This window comes from Aotus nancymaae, unplaced genomic scaffold, assembly GCF_030222135.1.
Source record: "Aotus nancymaae isolate 86718 unplaced genomic scaffold, 86718_ANA_hifiasm-v0.15.2.pri h1tg000009l, whole genome shotgun sequence".
In the NCBI taxonomy this organism is placed as follows: domain Eukaryota; kingdom Metazoa; phylum Chordata; class Mammalia; order Primates; family Aotidae; genus Aotus; species Aotus nancymaae.
In genome coordinates, this window is record NW_026988420.1 from 13,935,174 (window position 1) to 13,952,663 (window position 17,490).

General features: G+C 41.1%; 1 protein-coding gene across 5 annotated transcripts in view; it reads left to right on the top strand.

Annotated features, from left to right (window-relative positions):
* The window catches only part of CAB39L (calcium binding protein 39 like), a 151,451-nt gene extending 133,961 nt beyond the window's left edge, over positions 1-17,490 (top strand). For all 5 annotated transcript variants that reach the window (XM_012465120.3, XM_012465121.3, XM_064373571.1 and 2 more), the window contains one exon: positions 14,894-17,490. In XM_012465120.3, coding sequence (XP_012320543.2) covers positions 14,894-15,073 — 180 coding nt within the window. In that variant the 3' untranslated portion in view covers positions 15,074-17,490. The remainder of the gene's footprint in view (positions 1-14,893) is intronic.

Genomic DNA, 17,490 nt, shown 5'->3' on the forward strand with positions numbered 1-17,490 from the left:
TTTATTAAATAGGGAATCCTTTCCCCATTGCTTGTTTTGTCAGGTTTGTCAAAGATCAGATGGTTGTAGATGTGTGGCATTATTTCTGAAGTCTCTGTTCTGTTCCATTGGTCATATATCTGTTTTGGTACCAGTATCATGCTGTTTTGATTACTGTAGCCTTGCAGTATACTTTGAAGTCAGATAGCATGATGCCTCCAGCTTTGTTCTTTTTGCTTAAGATTGCCTTGGCTATACAGGCTCTTTTTTGGTTCCATATGAAATTTAAAGAAGTTTTTTATAATTCTGTGAAGAAAGTCAGTGGTAGCTTGATGGGGGTAGCATTGAATCTCTACATTACTTTGGGCAGTATGGCCATTTGCACAATATTGATTCTTCCTGTCCATGAGCATGGAATGTTTTTCCATTTGTTTGTGTCCTCTCTTATTTCCTTGAGCAGTGGTTTGTAGCTCTCCTTGAAGAGGTCCTTCCATTCTTTGTAAGTTGTGTTCCTAGGTATTTTTTCCTCTTTGTAGCAATTGTGAATGGGAGTTCACTCATGATTTGGCTGTCTGTCTATTATTGGTGTATAGAAATGCTTGTGATTTTTGCACATTGATTTTGTATCCTGAGACTTTGCTGAAGTTGTATCAGCTTAAGGAGATTTTGGGCTGAGATGATGGGGTTTTCTAAATATACAATCATGTCATCTGCAAACAGAGACAATTTGACATCCTCTCTTCCTGTATGAATACCCTTTATTTCTTTCTGTTGCCTAAATTGCCCTGGCCAGAACTTGCAATACTATGTTGAATAGGAGTGGTAAGAGAGGGCATCCTGTCTTGTGCCAGTTTTCAAAGAGAATGCTTTCAGCTTTTGTCCATTCAGTATGACATTGGCTGTGGGTTTGTCATTAGTAGTTCTTATTATTTTGAGATACATTCCATCAATACTTGGTTTATTGAGAGTTTTTAACATGAAGGAGTGTTGAGTTTTATCAAAGGCCTTTTCTGCATCTGTTGAGATAATCATGTGATTTTTGCCATTGGTTCTGTTTATGTGATTACATAATAATAAATGGATTACATTTATTGATTTGCATATGTTGAACAAGTCTTGCATTCCCGTGATAAAGCTGACTTGATATTGGTAGATAAGCTTTTTGATGTCTGCTGGATTCGGTTTGCCAGTATTTTATTGAGGATTTTCACATTGATGTTCATCAGGAATATTGGCCTGAAATTTTCTTTTTTTGTTGTGTCTCTGCTAGGTTTTGGTATCAGGATGATGCTGGCCTTATAAAATGAGTTAGGGAGGATTTCCTCTTTTTCTATTGTTTGGAATAGTTTTAGAAGGAATGGTATCAGCTCCTCTTTGTACCTCTGGTAGAATTTGGCTGTGAATCCATCTGGTCCTGAACTTTTTTTGGTTGATAGACTATTAATTGCTGCCTCAATTTCAGAACTTGTTATTGGTCTATTCAGGGATTCAACTTCTTCCTGATTTAGTCTTGGAGAGGGGGTATATGTGACCAGGAATTTATCCATTTCTTCTAGATTTTCTAGTTTATTTGCATAGAGATGTTCATAGTAGTCTCTGATGGTAGTTTATATTTCTGTGGGATCAATGGTGATATCCCTTTATCATTTTTTATTGTGTCTATTTGATTCTTCTCTATTTTGTTCTTTATTAGTCTGGCTAGTGGTCTATTTATTTTGTTGATCTTTTCAAAAAACCAGCTCCTGGATTCATTGATTTTTTGAATGTTATTTTTTGTGTCTCTATCTCCTTCACTTCTGCTGTGATCTTGGTTATTTCTTGTTATCTGCTAGCTTTTGAATTTGTTTGCTCTTGCATCTCTAATTTATTTAATTGTGATGTTAGGGTGTCGATTTTAGATCTTTCTTGCTTTCTTCTGTGGGCATTTAGTGTTATAAATTTCCCTCTAAACACTGCTTTAGCTGTGTCCCAGAGATTCTGGTACTTTGTCTCTTTGTTCTCATTGGTTTCAAAGAACTTTATTTATTTCTACCTTCATTTTGTTATTTACCCAGTAGTCATTCAGGAGCAGGTTGTTCAGTTTCCATGTAGTTTTGCGGTTTTGAGTTTCTTAATCCTGAGTTCTAATTTGATTGTGCTGTGGTCTGAGAGACTATTTGCTATGATTTCCGTTCTTTTGCATTTGCTGAGAAGTATTTTACTTATGTGGTCAGTTTTAGAGTAAATGTGGTTTGATGCTGAGAAGAATGTATATTCTGTTGATTTGGAGTGGAAAGTTCTGTATATTTCTATTAGTTCCGCTTGGTCCAGAGCTGAGTTCAAGTCCTGAATATCCTTGTTAATTTTCTTTCTCTCTCGTTGATCTGTCTAATATTGACAGTGGGGTGTTAAAGTCTCCCACTGTTATTGTGTGGGAGTCTAAGTCTCTTTGTAGGTCTCTGAGAACTTGCTTTATGAATCTGGGTGCTCCTGTATTGGGTGCATGTATATTTAGGATAGTTAGCACTTCTTGTTGCATTGATCCATTTACCATTATGTAATGCCCTTCTTTGTCTTTTTTGATCTTTGTTGGTTTAAAGTCTGTTTTATCAGAGACTAGGATTGCAACCCTGCCTTTTTTTTTTTTTTTTTTTGCTTTTCATTTGCTTGGTAAATGTTCCTCCATCCCTTTTATTTTGAGCCTATGTGTGTCTGCACATGAGATTGAGTCTCCTGAATACAGCACACTGATGGGTCTTGACTCTGTATCCAATTTGCCAGTCTATGTCTTTTAATTGGGGGCATTTAGCCCATTTGTATTTAAGGTTAATATTGTTATGTGTGAATTTGATTCTGTGATTATGATGCTAGCTGGTTATGTTGCCCATTAGTTGATGCAGTTTCTTCATAGTGTCAATGGTCTTTACAATTTGGCATGTTTTTGCAGTGACTGGTACTGGTTTTTTCTTTCCATATTTAGTGTTTCCTTCAGGAGCTCTTGTAAGGCAGACCTGGTGGCGACAAAATCTCTCAGCATTTGCTTGCCTGTAAAGGATTTTATTTCTCATTTGCTTATAAAACTTAGTTTGGCTGAATATGAAATTTCTGGATTGAAAATCCTTTTCTTTTCTTTTTTTTTTTTTTTTTTTGAGACAAAGTCTCACTCTGTCACCCAGACTGGAGTACAGTGGCGTGATCTCAGCTCACTGCAACCTCTGCCTTCCAGGTTCAAGTTATTCTCCTGCCTCAGCCCCCTCAGTAGCTGGGATTACAGGCACACACCACCATGCCCAACTAATTTTTGTACTTTTAGTAGATACAGGGTTTCACCATGTTGATCAGGCTGGTCTCAAACTCCTGACCTCGTGATCTGCTTGCCTCGGTCTCCCAAAGTGCTGAGATTACACTTATGAGCCACCACACCTGGCCAAAACTCCTTTTCTTTAAGAATGTTGAATATTGGCCCCCACTCTCTTCTGGCTTGTAGGGTTTCCACCAAGAGATCCGCTGTTAGTCTGATGGGCTTCCCTTTGTGGGTAACCCAGCCTTTCTCTCTGGCTGCCCTTAACATTTTTTCCTTCATTTCAACTTTGGTGATCTCACAATTATGTGTCTTGGGGATGCTCTTCGCAAGGACTGTCTTTGTGGTGGTCTCTGTATTTCCTGAATTTAAATGTTGGCTTGTCTTGCTAGGTTAGGGAAGTTCTCGTGGATAATATCCTGAAGAGTGTTTTCCAGCTTGGTTCCATTCTTCCCATCACTTTCAGGTACACCAATCAAAGACAGGTTTGGTCTTTTCACATAATCCCATATTTCTTGGAGGCTTTGTTTGTTACTTTTCATTCTTTTTTTCTAATCTTGTCTTCATGCTTTATTTCAGTAAGTTGATCTTCAATCTCTGATATCCTTTCTTCCACTTGACCAATTCAGCTATTGATACATGTGTATGCTTCACAAAGTTCTCGTGCTGTGTTTTTCAGCTCTATCAGGTCATTTATGTTCTTCTCTAAACTGGTTATTTTAGTTAGCAATTCATCTAACCTTTTTCAAGATTCTTCACTTCCTTGCATTGGGTTAGAACATGCTCCTTTAGCTTGGAGGAGTTTGTTATTACCCACCTTCTGAAGCCTACTTCTGTCAATTTGTCAAATTCATTCTCCATCCAGTTTTGTTTCCTTGCTGGTGAGGAGTTGTGATCCTTTGGAGGAGAAGAGGCATTCTGGTTTCTGGAATTTTCAGCCTTTTTGTGCTGGTTTTTCCTCATCTTAGTGGATTTATTTACCTTTGGTCTTTGATGTTGGTGACCTTCAGATGGGGTTTCTGTGTAGATGTCCTTCTGTTGATGTTGATGCTATTCCTTTCTGTTTGCTGGTTTTCCTTCTAACAGTCAGGCCCCTCTGCTGCAGGTCTGCTGGAGTTTGCTGGGGGTCCACTCCAGACCCTGTTTGGCTGGTTATCACCAGCAGATGTTGCAGAACAGCAGATTGCTGCCTGTTCCTTCCTCTGGAAGCTTGATCCTAGAGAGGCACCTGCCAGATTCCAGCCAGAGCTCTCCTGTATGAGGTGTCTGTCGACCCCTGATGGTAGGTGTGTCTCCCAGTCAGGAGGCACGGGGGTCAGGAACCCACCTGAGGAGGCAGTCTGTCCCTTAGCAGAGCTTGAGCACTGTGCTGGGAGATCTGCTGCTCTCTTCAGAGCCAGCAAGCAGGAAGGTTTAAGTCTGCTGAAGCTGTGCCCACAGCTGCCCCTTCCTTCAGGTACTCTGTCTCAGGGAGATGGGAGTTTTATCTATAAGCCCCTGACTGGGGCTTCTGCCTTTCTTTCAGAGATGCCCTGCCCAGAGAGGAGGAATCTAGAGTGATATCTATATTTTTTAAATGATGATCATCCTATATAATGTAAGAAGAATCTACAAGCATTAAAAACACACTGGGGTCTGTGGGGGGGAAGTAGGGGAAGGACAGCACGGGGTGGGGAGTTGGGGAGGGATAACATGGGGAGAAATGCCAGATATAGGTGATGGGGAGGAAGGCAGCAAACCACACTGCCATGTGTGTACCTATGCAACAGTTTTACATGTTCTTCGCATGTACCCCAAAACCTAAAATGCAATAAAAAATAAAATAAATTTAAAAAACATATTATTAAGGGAAAAAGTAGGTTATAAATTATTATGTACAGAAATTATTATGTACAGAATGTCAGCCCAGTTTTGTTTAAAATTTTTTCTACAAATAGATATGTGCACAAGAAAAAATGCTGTAAGTACATACATCAGATATTCACAGTGGTTATCTCTGGGTGGAGGAATTATGTCAGTGTTTTTTTTTTTTTTTTTTACTTTATTCTTTGTGCTTTTCTTTATTTCCCTAGTTTTCCACATGTATCACTTATGTAATCAGAATGATGGTAGGAATGCTGGCAGTGAGGAGGAAGATTTCAAGAGATTCTAGAGGTTTGTAGAGCATCCTGTACTTTCAGGCTGCTGGCCTCCACCACCCTCACTTCCTTCCCAGGATTTTTCTTCCTCCATTGATGTGTAGTGATGGGTCTAGTCTAATCCTGTTGTGAGCCCAGTGATGCTCAGAGACACCCAACCAGCTTCCAGATTTAAGGATCAAGTCTTTTCTTAAACAGCAAAAAGTTAATTGTCTCTGATCAGTACTAGCAAGTATTGTGTCAAAATATTCTAAATTATTACTCAGATGTGTAGTCATATGAATAAGGATGCGGTTGCCTTATTTGACACTTCAACAGGGAGGGATTTTGCTTGGAGTAACTTCCATGTAACTGTAACAGGAGCGTATACAAAACATTCCAGGCTTGCAGCACGCATCAAAGGCAGTGAGGTCAGCAATGCAGATGACTGACCTCCCCATACCTTGTCTGGCTCAATCCCTGTTGGCAAAATACAATTTGAATGAAATTAATGGATATGTGTGTAAGACATAGATATTTTATTTTCCATGAAATGGATTCCATTTTAAAATGGAGAGCACAGTATTTTCAGTCTTCTAAACTAAAAATATTTGAGTTGTGGTCATGATATTTGCCTTCCTCTCACCATGCCTGAGAACTCCATAAATCACATCTCTCAGGCATGTTATGTAAACTCAGGGATACAGGCAATAAAGCATTATTCTAAAAGGAGAAATCATGGGTAGTTTCGTTTGTTTGGGGGTGGTTTGAAAATTACATTCTTTAAAAAATAGGGACAACAGAGACGACCAAAAAAATTTCTATCCTGGACATAATATTCAAAAGACTTGGTTCCCCATATCTTGAATCAGAAGTGTGTTTCTTATGATCAGTGCATTGACCAGTGTCCCTGCTGCCCCAAGGGAATCATGCACTATTGCATTAGCTGATTCTAATTAGCAACTACCTTTAGAGGTGGCAGAGTTCAGAAGCCATAAAAAATAAAAACAAGCAAAAATTTAAAACTTGGGAACAAACTTAGCATTTTCCTTAGGTTTATGGTACAGTGGATGAATTCAGTGGAATTGAACCAATGATGCCTGTCTGCAAATTTCTGTAAATTTTACATTTGTTTTGGTTTGCAACATAAGCTCAGTTTGTCTATTATATTTAATCTTTTTTTTTAGACTGTCATGAGTTATTTATGTAGTCACCACAAAATGCCAGGCAATTTTTAGCTAAAACTTCACAGCAACTCCCTTGTAAACAAATGGTAACCAGAGCAGCCAGACATTTCAGATAGGTATTACATAAACGTCAGGCAGTTTGTATAAACAAGCCTGGAGTCCCTTTTTTAAATATAAGTAACAATTTTAGTTTATTGTGGTAAAATTCACAAAACATAAAATTCAGCATTAACCATTTTAAAGTGTCCAATTTAGTGACATTTAATATATTTATGATCTTGTACAACTATCACCAATATCTAGTTCCAGAACATTTCATCATCCCAAAGGGAAACCCTGTACTCAGTAAGCAGTCACTCCCATTGCCCCTCATCCCCATCCCCTGACAGTCATTAATCTGCTTTCTGGCTCCATGGATCTGCCTATTCTGGATTTTTTTTTCATTTTAATTTTTTTTTTTAGACGGGGTCTCACTGTATCACCCAGGCTGGAGTGCAGTGGCACAGTCTCGGCTCACTGCAGACTTCCTCTCCTGGGTTCAAGTGGTTCTCCTGCCTCAACCTCCTGAGTAGTTGGGATTACAGGCACCTGCCACCATGCCTGGCTAATTTTTGTATTTTTAGTAGAGACAGTGTTTCACCATGTTGGCCAGGCTGGTCTCAAACTCCTAACCTCAGGCAATTCGCCCACCTCGGCCTCCCAAAGTGCTGAGATTACAGGCATGAACCCCCGCACTCAGCCTGGATATTTTATATAAACGGAATCATACAGTGTGTGGCCTTTTGTGTGGTGTCTTGTTCATATACTGTTTTCAAGGTTCATTTATGTTGTAGCATGATCCATCAGCACTTCATTCTTTTATTTATTTTTTATTTTTTTGAGGCAGGGTCTCGCTGTGTCACCAGGCTGGAGTGCAGTGGCGTGATCTTGGCTCACTGCAATCTCCACCTCCCAGGTTCAAGGGATTCTTCTGCCTCAGCCTCCCGAGTAGCTGGGATTACAGGCATCTGCCACCACACCAGCCAATTTTTGTATTTTTAGTAGAGACAGCGTTTCACTATGTTGGCCAGGCTGGTCATGAACTCCTGATCTCAAGTGATCTACCTGCCTCCACCTCCCAGAGTGCTGGGATTACAGGTGTGAGCCACTGCACCTGGCCCAGTACTTCATTTGTTTAACTGGCCACATAATATTCCATTGCATGGGTATACCACAAATTTGTTCATCCATTCATCAGTTGATGGATATTTGGGTTGTTTGCACCTTTTGGCTATTGTAAATTGTGCTGCTGTGATCACCAGTACACAAGTTTTTATTTGAACAACATGTTCCGTTTTTAGGAAAGGAGTTGCTCGGTAATATGGTAATTCATTGTTGAACTTATTGAGGAGCAGCCAATTTTCCACAGAGGCTGTGTCATTTTATATTCCCACCAGCAACAATTTCTTTTCTTTTCTTTCTTTCTTTTTTTTTTTTTTTGAGACAGAGTCTTGCTCTGTCACCCAGGCTGGAGTGCAGTGATGTGATCACGGTTCACTGCAGCCTCAGCTTCCCAGGCTCAAGCAATCCTGCTGCATCAGCCTCCTGAGCAGCTGGAACTATGATGTGCACCACCCATACCCAACTAATATTTTAATTTTTTGTAGAAACACGACCTTGCTGTGTTGCTCAGGCTGGTCCTGAACTTGAACTCCTATGCTCAAGTGATCCTCCCACATTACCCTCCCGAAGTTTTGGGATTACAGGCATGAACCATCATTCCTGGCCCAGGGTTCCAATTTCTCTCCATCCATCTTTGCAACACTTGTTACTGTCAAGTTTTTGTTTTGTTTTGTTTTTGCAGCCATCCTAGTAGGTGCGAAGTGGCATCTCATTGTGATTTTGACTTGCATTTCCATAATGACTAATGATTTTGAGGATTTTAAAAATGTGCTTATTGGCCATTTTTATATCTTTTTTGGAGAAATGTCTGTTCAAGTTCTTTTCCTCTTTTTAGAATGGGTTTTGTTGTTGTTTTTGTAAGTTGTAAGATTTTTTTATATATCCTGGATACAAGACACTGATCAGATACATGATTTGCAAATATTTTCTCCCATTCTTTATGTTTTTTTCACTCTTGATAGTATCCTTTGATACACAAAAGTTTTCAGTTTTGGTGAAGTTCAGTTTACCTATTTATTCTTTTGTTGCTTGCATTTTTGATGTCATATCTAAGAAACCATTGTCAAATTCAACATGAAAATAAACCCTACATTTTCCTGTGAAATTTTTATGAGCTCTTATACTTAGGTCTTTGATTGATTTTGAGGTTTTTTTTTTATTTAGAGTAAGATAAGGGCTCAGCTTCATCTTTTGCATATGAATATCCAGTTGTCCTATGTTGAGTTTTTTGTCGTTGGTGGTTTGTTTGTTTGTTTTTTGAGACAGCATCTCACTCTGTTGCCCAGGTGGGAGTGTGGTGGCACCGTCACAGCTCACTGCAGCCTCAACCTCCAAGGCTCAATAGATCCTCCCACCTCAGCTTCCTGAGTAGTGGGGACTACAGGTGTGCACTACTGCACCTGGCTAATTTTTGTATTTTTTGTAGAGATGAAGTTTCACCACATTGCCCAGGCTGATCTTAAACATCTGGGCACAAGCGATACACCCACCTCAGCTTCCCAAAGCATTTAGAGGCATGAGCCACCACACTCAGCCTCTATGTTCAGTGTTTTTATCATGAAAAAGTGTTGAATTTTATCAAACTCTTTTTCTGTATCAATTGAGAAGATCATGTGGTTTCCTTACATTCTGCTAACGTGGTACACGTGTTTTCTAGAGCTATCATAGCAAAGTAACCACAGACCAAGTGGCTTAAAACAACAGAAAACACAGTTCTGGAGGCCAGAAATCCAAAATAAGGTGTTGGCAGCATTGGTTCCTTTTGGAGGCTCTCAGGGAGAATCTTTTCTTGCTTCTCTCCCAGCTTCTGGTGGGTGGTTGCCAGAAATCCTTAGTGCTCCTTGGCTTATAGAAGCATCCCTGTCTCCATCTTCACATGGGGTTCTCCTCCATATCCCTAAGTGTCTCTGTGTCCAAAGTTCACCAGTCATTGAATTAGAGCTCACCCTAAGCCAGTTTTGACCTCATCTTGAGTATATCTGTAAAGAGAGTCTGTATTTCCAAATAAAATCACGTTCACAGATACTGAGAATTAGGACTTGAACATATCTTTTTGGGGAACACAATTCAACCCAGTACATGTGGTATGTTACATTGATTGATTTTCTTATGTTGAACCACCCTTGTATTTCTGGAATAAATCCCACTTGGTCATGGTATAGAATCCTTTTAATATACAGCTGGACTTGGCTTGCTAGTATTTTGTTAATGATTTTTTGCATTTTTATTCATAAGGAATACTGATATGTAGTTTTTGTGTTGTTTTTCTCTGGCTTTGGTATTTGGGTAATACTGGCCTCATAGAATAAGTTAGGAAGTATTCCCATCTCTTCTATTTTTCAGAAGAATTTGAGAGAGATTTGTGTTAATTCTTCTTTAAATGTTAGGTAGAAGTTACTAGTGAAGCCATCTGGTTCTGGTCTTTTGTTGTTGCTGTTGTTGGAAGTTTTTGATTACTGATTCAATCTCCTGTCAGCGGTCTGCAGACTCTGTTTCTTCTTGAGTCAGTTGGGTAGTCTGCATGTTTGTAGGAATCTGGCCATGTCATCATCTAGGTTGTCTAATTTGTTGGTACGTAATTGTTCATAGCAGTCTCTCATAATCCCCTTTTATTTCTATTAAGGCCATTAGTAATGTTCCTACCTTCATTTAGCATTTGAGTCTTCTCTTTCTTTTTTTAGTCAATCTAGCTAAAGGTTTATCAACTTTATTGATTTTTTTAAAAGAACAAACTTTCGGTTTCATTGATTTTGTTATTTTCCTGCTCTCTGTTTTGCTTATCTCTGCTCTAAGTTTTATGATTTCCTTTCTTATGTTGCTTCAGTTTAGTTTTTCTTCTCTTCCTGGTTCCTTAAGCTATAACGTTAGGTTACTAATCTGAGACCTTTCTTTCTTTAATGTAGGCATTTATAGCTGTAAATCTCCCCTGAGCACTGCTTTCGGTGCATCTCATGAGTTTTGATACGTTTTGTTTTTGTTTTCATTTGTCTCCAAGCGTTGTCTAATTTTCTTTGTGATTTCTTTTCCCATGGGCTGTTTAAGAGGAGCCTAGGATACTTTACAACCCAGAAGGTCAAAGATCAGTTCCTTCTTGTCACCTCCTGGCTGTAGACCCCCCAAGCGGAAGCTTAGGAGACCCTTTTCCTTCCCTGTTGTGGGTCCCTTGGCCTGGCTGAGGGGTGGGCTCGCTGTAAGTAAGCCATGTGGGCTGCCAAGAGACTGTCTCATCGTGAGCCACTCATGACCACAGGGACGTGCAGTGTTCCCAGAGAGGGCTCTGTACTCCTTAGCGCTTGCTGGGTAAGTGAGCTCATGATCTTTGATGGAAAGAACAGAAACAAGAAGAATTTATATATCATATTTATATCATAGATATGATACACCATTCGAATGCATGGAGTAGAATACATATCCTGTTCTCATTAAGCCTTAGAGTTATCTAATGGCATGCAGGTACTGTCATCATCCCCATTTTCCAGATGAAGAAACTGAGGTACAGAGAGATAAACAAATTTTGTAGGATCATATAGCTAATAAGAGGTGGTACTAGGATTTGGGCCCAAGCTGTGTGCTTCTGAGTCTGTGCTGTTAACCACAATACTATGCAGTCAAGTTTATTAACATGACTAAGCCTGTTTCCTTATTAACAGATGAGACTAAAGCTCTATACTTCAGGGCTGCTGTGAGGGTTCAGTGTTCAATGAGTGTGAAACAGCCCTGTGAGTGAAGACAACCAGCTTGGAGGGCTATGAACTGGCAGCCCATGGTCGTGTGTACAGTTGACCAGAATTAGGGTGATGGGGCAGTGGTAAGGCCTTGAATTCAGGTCAGGCACTTTGCCTCCAGCAAGCATGAGTTCCCACACACAGCGGCAACAGAAGACTTCCAGGAGATTTACTTGTGCTGATGTTCTCCAGCATAGTCTCTCCACCCAGACAGGCAGAGGTCCTTTTATTTCTAGATAACAAAACTTTGCTGGTGGATACACCGCTAACATGTAGGAGATGTGGAATTTGAACCCAGGTCCGAGAGCCGGTGCCGCCTTAGCTACCACGTTCCCTTACTCATTCTTACTGTTGCTCCCACGTCCTGTCCCGCCCACTTCAGAGCTGCACTGGGACAATTCGGTATTCCTGGAATGCTCTTCTCACCACCACATGTAAACATACCCTGCCTGACTCATGGACTAGCTCTCATGCCACCTACACCACGAGCCTTCCTGTTCCAAACCTGTAAATGTAATCTCATCGCCACCTCCTGGGATGGGATCCTCTGCAGCCTTGTATTCCCCTCATTGGTATTCAACATCCTAGTGTAGTTTTCTCCTTCCCCACACTGCTAGGGTGGAGGAACCTTAAGGGCTTAGCCAGGTAACCCCCACTGCTCCATAAAGCCCTTTCGTACTGTGTTCCCTGTAGAGTTGGGCACTGTGCAGCTATGTGACAGGGATGGGGTGGGCAGAGGGAGTGCCAGGCAGAGGCAAGAGGCCAGAGCATCACAAGAGAGCTCTGTAGGGCTCTCCATTCTGGTCATTTAGTCATATACATAGCAGTAACTAAGGAGTGTGTCTATTACAGAATAGTGCACCACTCAGTATCAGATCATGGCTTCCACCAGGAGTTCTCATAAGAATCTCTGTGGAACTTCATAGAAATACAGAATGCCAGACATCCACTGCAGACCTGCTGAGCCTGAGTTAGAATCTCTGGGAGGTAGGACCTGGGCAGTTGTAATTTTTAAAGCTTTACATCGTGACAAACAGTGACATTGGTGACCTACAGGGAGGGAAGGTGAGAGGAGGACTATTCATATTAGTCCTTTTTGAATTTTGAACCAGGTAATGATATCATGTGTTCAAAAAATAAATTATGGGGCCAGGCAAGGTGGCTCACGCCTATAATCCCAACACTTCGGGAGACCGAGGTGGGCAGATCACCTGAGGTCGGTTCAAGACCAGCCTGACCAACATGGAGAAAACTCGTCTCTACTAAAACCACAAAATTAGATGGATATGGTGGCACATGCCTGTAATCCCAGCTACTCAGGAAGCTGAGGCAGGAGAATCACTTGAACCCAGGAGACGGAGGTTGTAGTGAGCCGAGATCGCACCATTGCACTCCAGCCTGGGCAACAAAAGTGAAACACCATCTCAAAAAAAAAAAAACTTTAAAAACCATAAGCTTACTGAAATACTATATGTTGTTTATGTTTACGTATCTCTGTAGTAGGAGGAAAGGCATTAAAACGTGCCCGGAGATGGTGGTACACTGCTGCAGGGGAGGGAAAAGGTGGAAGGTAAGGGTTTGGTTCCATTTGTAGAACGTTTTCTTTCTTTAAAAAGAGACACTTGAAGCACAATGGCAAAATGTATTCAATTTATGAGATGAGTATACTGGTATTTGTTATGTTATACTATAATTAACAAATATTTAAAAGTAAAACAAAGTAAAAGTTTGAATGTTTATATATAGTTCCCATGCACTCCTAGCTAGTGACTAAAGAGACTGATGGGAAAGGTGAAGTGCAGGCCTGCGGCACTTAACAGCGGGGAGTTGTTCTGAGAACCTCGCTCTCTAGGTGGTGTCGTCCTTGCAGGAACATCACAGAGCGCGTTTACACAGACCTGGATGGTGGAGCCTCCCACACACCTAGGCTATGTAAGACGGGCTATGTAATACAGGATATTGCACCTAGAGCACACACCTGTACAGCATGTTACTGTACTGAATACTGCAGGCAATTATAACACAATGGTATTTGGGTATCTAAACATAGAAAAAATACAGTAAAAATATGGTATAAAAGAGAAAAAATGGTACACCTGTATAGGGCACTTACCATGCATGGAGCTTGCAGGACTGCAAGTTGCTCTGGGAGAGTGAGTGAGTGGGTGGTAAGTGAATGTGAAGGCCTAGGACATTACCGAACACTACTGTAGATTTCATAAACACTGCTTAGACTACACTAAATTTATTTCTTAAATGTTTTTATCTTTTTTTTAATGATAAGTTGGCCTTAGGGCCAGGCATGGTGGCTCAGGCCTTTAATCCCACAGCTTTAGGAGGCCAAGGTGGAAGGATTGCTTGAGACCAGGAGTTCGAGACCAGCCTTGGCAATCATAGTGAGACCCTGTCTCTACAAAAAAAAAAAAAAAAAAAAAATTAATTAGCCACGTGCAGTGGCATGTACTTGTAGTCCTTCCTACTGGGGAGGCTGAGGCAGGAGGATCACTTGAGCCCAGGCATCCCAGGCTGCAGTGAGCTATGATGGCGCCACTGCACTTCAGCCTGGGCCATAGAGCGAGACCCTGTCTCAAATAAATACATACATAAAAATAACCTTAGCTTATTGTAACTTTTTACATTTATAAAAAGTTTATTTTTAATTTTTTTAAATGTTTTGACTCTTTTGCAGTAACACTTAGCTTAAAACGAACACATCATACAGCTGTCCAAAAATATTTTCTTTCTTTACATTCTTATTCTATAAGCCTTTTTCTAGGTTTAAAGTTCTTTACTTTTTACTTTTTAAACTTCTTTGTTAAAAACTAAGACACAAACACATTAGTCTCGGCCTCCACTGCTTCCACCTCCACATCTTGTCCCCCGGAAGGTCTGCAGGGGCCCTAACACCCATGGAGCAGTCACCTCCTGATAACAATGCCTTCTTCTGGATACCTTCTGAAGGATCTGCCTGAGGCTGTTTTACAGCTAACTTTTTGTTTAATAAGTAGGAGCATACTCTAAAATAACGATTAGAAGTATAGTATAGTAAATATATAAACCAGTACCGTAGTCGTTGATTATCAAGTATTACGCACTGTGCATACTTGTATGGGCTTGACTTTCATGAGACTGGCCGGGCAGTAGGTTTGTTTACAGCAGCATCACCCCAGACACACGAGTAAATGCGTGGAGCTATGCCATCACACGGCAATGGGAAGTTTTCATTTCCATTATGGTCTATGGAACCACAGTTGTATACATGGCCCATGGTTGACTGAAACGTCATTATGTGGCACGTGACTATACTGATCACCTTCACTGAGAATTAGAGTCAGGGGCTGCTCTACATTAATAATATCGGTCACGCATGAAACACGAATAGCAGCGTGGGTGAGTTCTCTGGCCAGCACTCCTGTCTTAAGTATTTGTTTCTTTTTGTTTCAGGTGTTTGTGGCCAGTCCTCACAAAACACAGCCTATTGTGGAGATTCTGTTAAAAAATCAGCCCAAACTCATTGAGTTTCTGAGCAGCTTCCAAAAGGAAAGGACGGATGATGAGCAGTTCGCTGACGAGAAGAACTACTTGATTAAGCAGATCCGAGACTTGAAGAAAACGGCCCCTTAACGAGCTCCCCGGCGCCCATCACAGTCATTCGTCTCATTTGTCCAGTTTGTACAATATGTCGTTTCAAAGTCATCATTCTTGGGAAGACTTTGGAGGTGCCTATTTTTTCTGTTTTAATTGTTCTGGGTAGACGGAATATAAACATTTGAATGGAAAAAAATTAACCTAGAATAATATATTCATTTTAATCAAGTCTGTGATTATTTATGTGAAATCAGAGCCATTGTAGTAGATGTTGATAAAAGCAATTTTAACTTGCAGATGTGAGCCTCTGGTCACCATGAGCCACTAAATGGGAGCTCAAATGACAGGCATCACCAACTCCTCAGGGAGGACTGAGTTCTTAGGGGAGAACCGGGAATGGGGCCAGAGTGTGAAACTGCTTTGCACATCTGTAGGTAGACACACAGATGGCTCAAGGCACCGAGAGATCCCAGAAAGTAACGTTAATGTTTTCAGTCATTGTGTGTCCTTCATTTCTGCCCAGTGTCTTTGGACTGAAATCATGCGTCCACACCTCTCGGGATCCAGTGGCCCCTCTCAGCTCGATCTCCACTAACTCCCTGTCCCGCATTCCACCCCAGCTCCTCAGCCTGGCCCCCACACCTCCCATGTTCAGCTGAGCAAACAAGCAACTGAATGGGAACAGGATGGATCAACAAGGGTCCCGAGGAATAGGGGACCCATGGGGTGTGACCCGATCACTGGAGAACCGCAAACACATGGCTCTGGAGAGAGTCACGGCTGCTCCATGTTGACTTCCAAAGGTTGAGTGAGGGACAGAATAGTTCCTTCATAATTGTCATGGATGAATGCTTCCTGCAGTGAGTGTGTTTTAGAGCAGGAATCCATAGTGGGATGCCCAGCAGGCACAAAACCATGGGTCCAGGAGTCTCAGTGGGGAACTTTTATCAGTAGGAGGACATAACCATAGGAAGGAGAAATGATTCATGCATGAAAAAATTCTCACATCAATCCATACATTTTTTTTAGTTTGTTTTCTAATAAGCTGTCATTCTATCATTGCTCATCACAGTCTTTAGTGAAAACAGAAAACCTGTACAATTTCGGTCCTGAATAGTCTCTTCCAACTAGCATGATGGAGGTGTTAATTCATCTTCCTTATAAAAAGGCATGGAATCAAAAATATTTTAAAAGACCATGGTTTCATATCAGACATCAAGCATCTAAAATGGGATTTTGAAGCAATATTTTACAAGACATTCAAGGCACAATTGTTGAGCTGTATTCTTTATATGTCAGTTTCTAAATCATGAGTCACTGCCTTCCACAGGAACCCTCCCTTTTTACAATACTTGTGTGTTGTGTACTTTTTCTTCAGCCAGATATTTCTCTGCCAGAGAGGGGAAGAGAAATGCGTTCTCCAGGATTGGTCCCCTTTGTAGATTTTGTACCTAAAGAATTACCAGGCAGGGCACCGCCCTTGGCTAGGCCCAGGTGTGTGTTTCTTCCTTGCCAGGCATGGGCCCTGAGGCAGGTGATGTGGGGTCTGCCGCACCTCCCGTTCCAGCAGCTGTGGCCTCTCTGACCAGTGCCCGCGTGGGAGGCAGCTGGCGGCTTGATGACCCATACTTTAGTCATTGAAGTCAGATTACTTTTTTTTTTTTTTGAGACAGAGTCTCACTCTTGTTGCCCAGGCTGGAGTGCAATGGCACGATCTCGGCTCACTGCAACCTCTGTCTCCCAGGTTCAAGCAATTCTCCTGCCTCAGCCTCCTGAGTAGCTGGGACTACAAGCGCCCACCACCACGTGGGCCTGGCTAGTTTTTGCATTTTTAGTAGAGATGGGGCTTCTCCATGTTTGTTAGGCTAGTCTCGAACTCCTGACCTTAGATGATCTGCCCGCCTCGGCCTCCCAAAGTGCTGGGATTACAGGTGTGAGCCACTGCGCCCAGCCCAGATTATCTTTATAATACTCCCTGACAGTCCAGAGTCCCTTCAAATTGCACTTTTCTGGTTTTGCTTATTTAATTAAGAGATGAGTGTAAGTATAAAAAAATGAAGGGGAAACAAATGGCATTGGAAATGTATTTGGTTGCTGAATACTGCTCCACAACGTCTTGGGACATATGTTTTCCTTTGGAGAGCAAGGCTTTGTTATTATTCTTTTCTGATAAAGAAAAATTTTATTTCCTTTGGGCTTGCCTTAGCTCTTTCCTAGCAACCCATTATCCAACTCAGTACTTTTCAAACAGAAAACTAGAGTCTGGGGTTTTGTTGTGATCTGAATTTGTCAGTTATTAGTGTGAAAGGGAGAGCAGGAAGCTCACAGTCAGATTTGTTTGCACAAAGTTTACTGTAAATACTGTGAGAATTTAATTCTGAAAGGTCATATTTAGCAATTTCAAAAGAACATGTTTAAATAAAGACTGACTAAATAAAAGGTACCACACACTC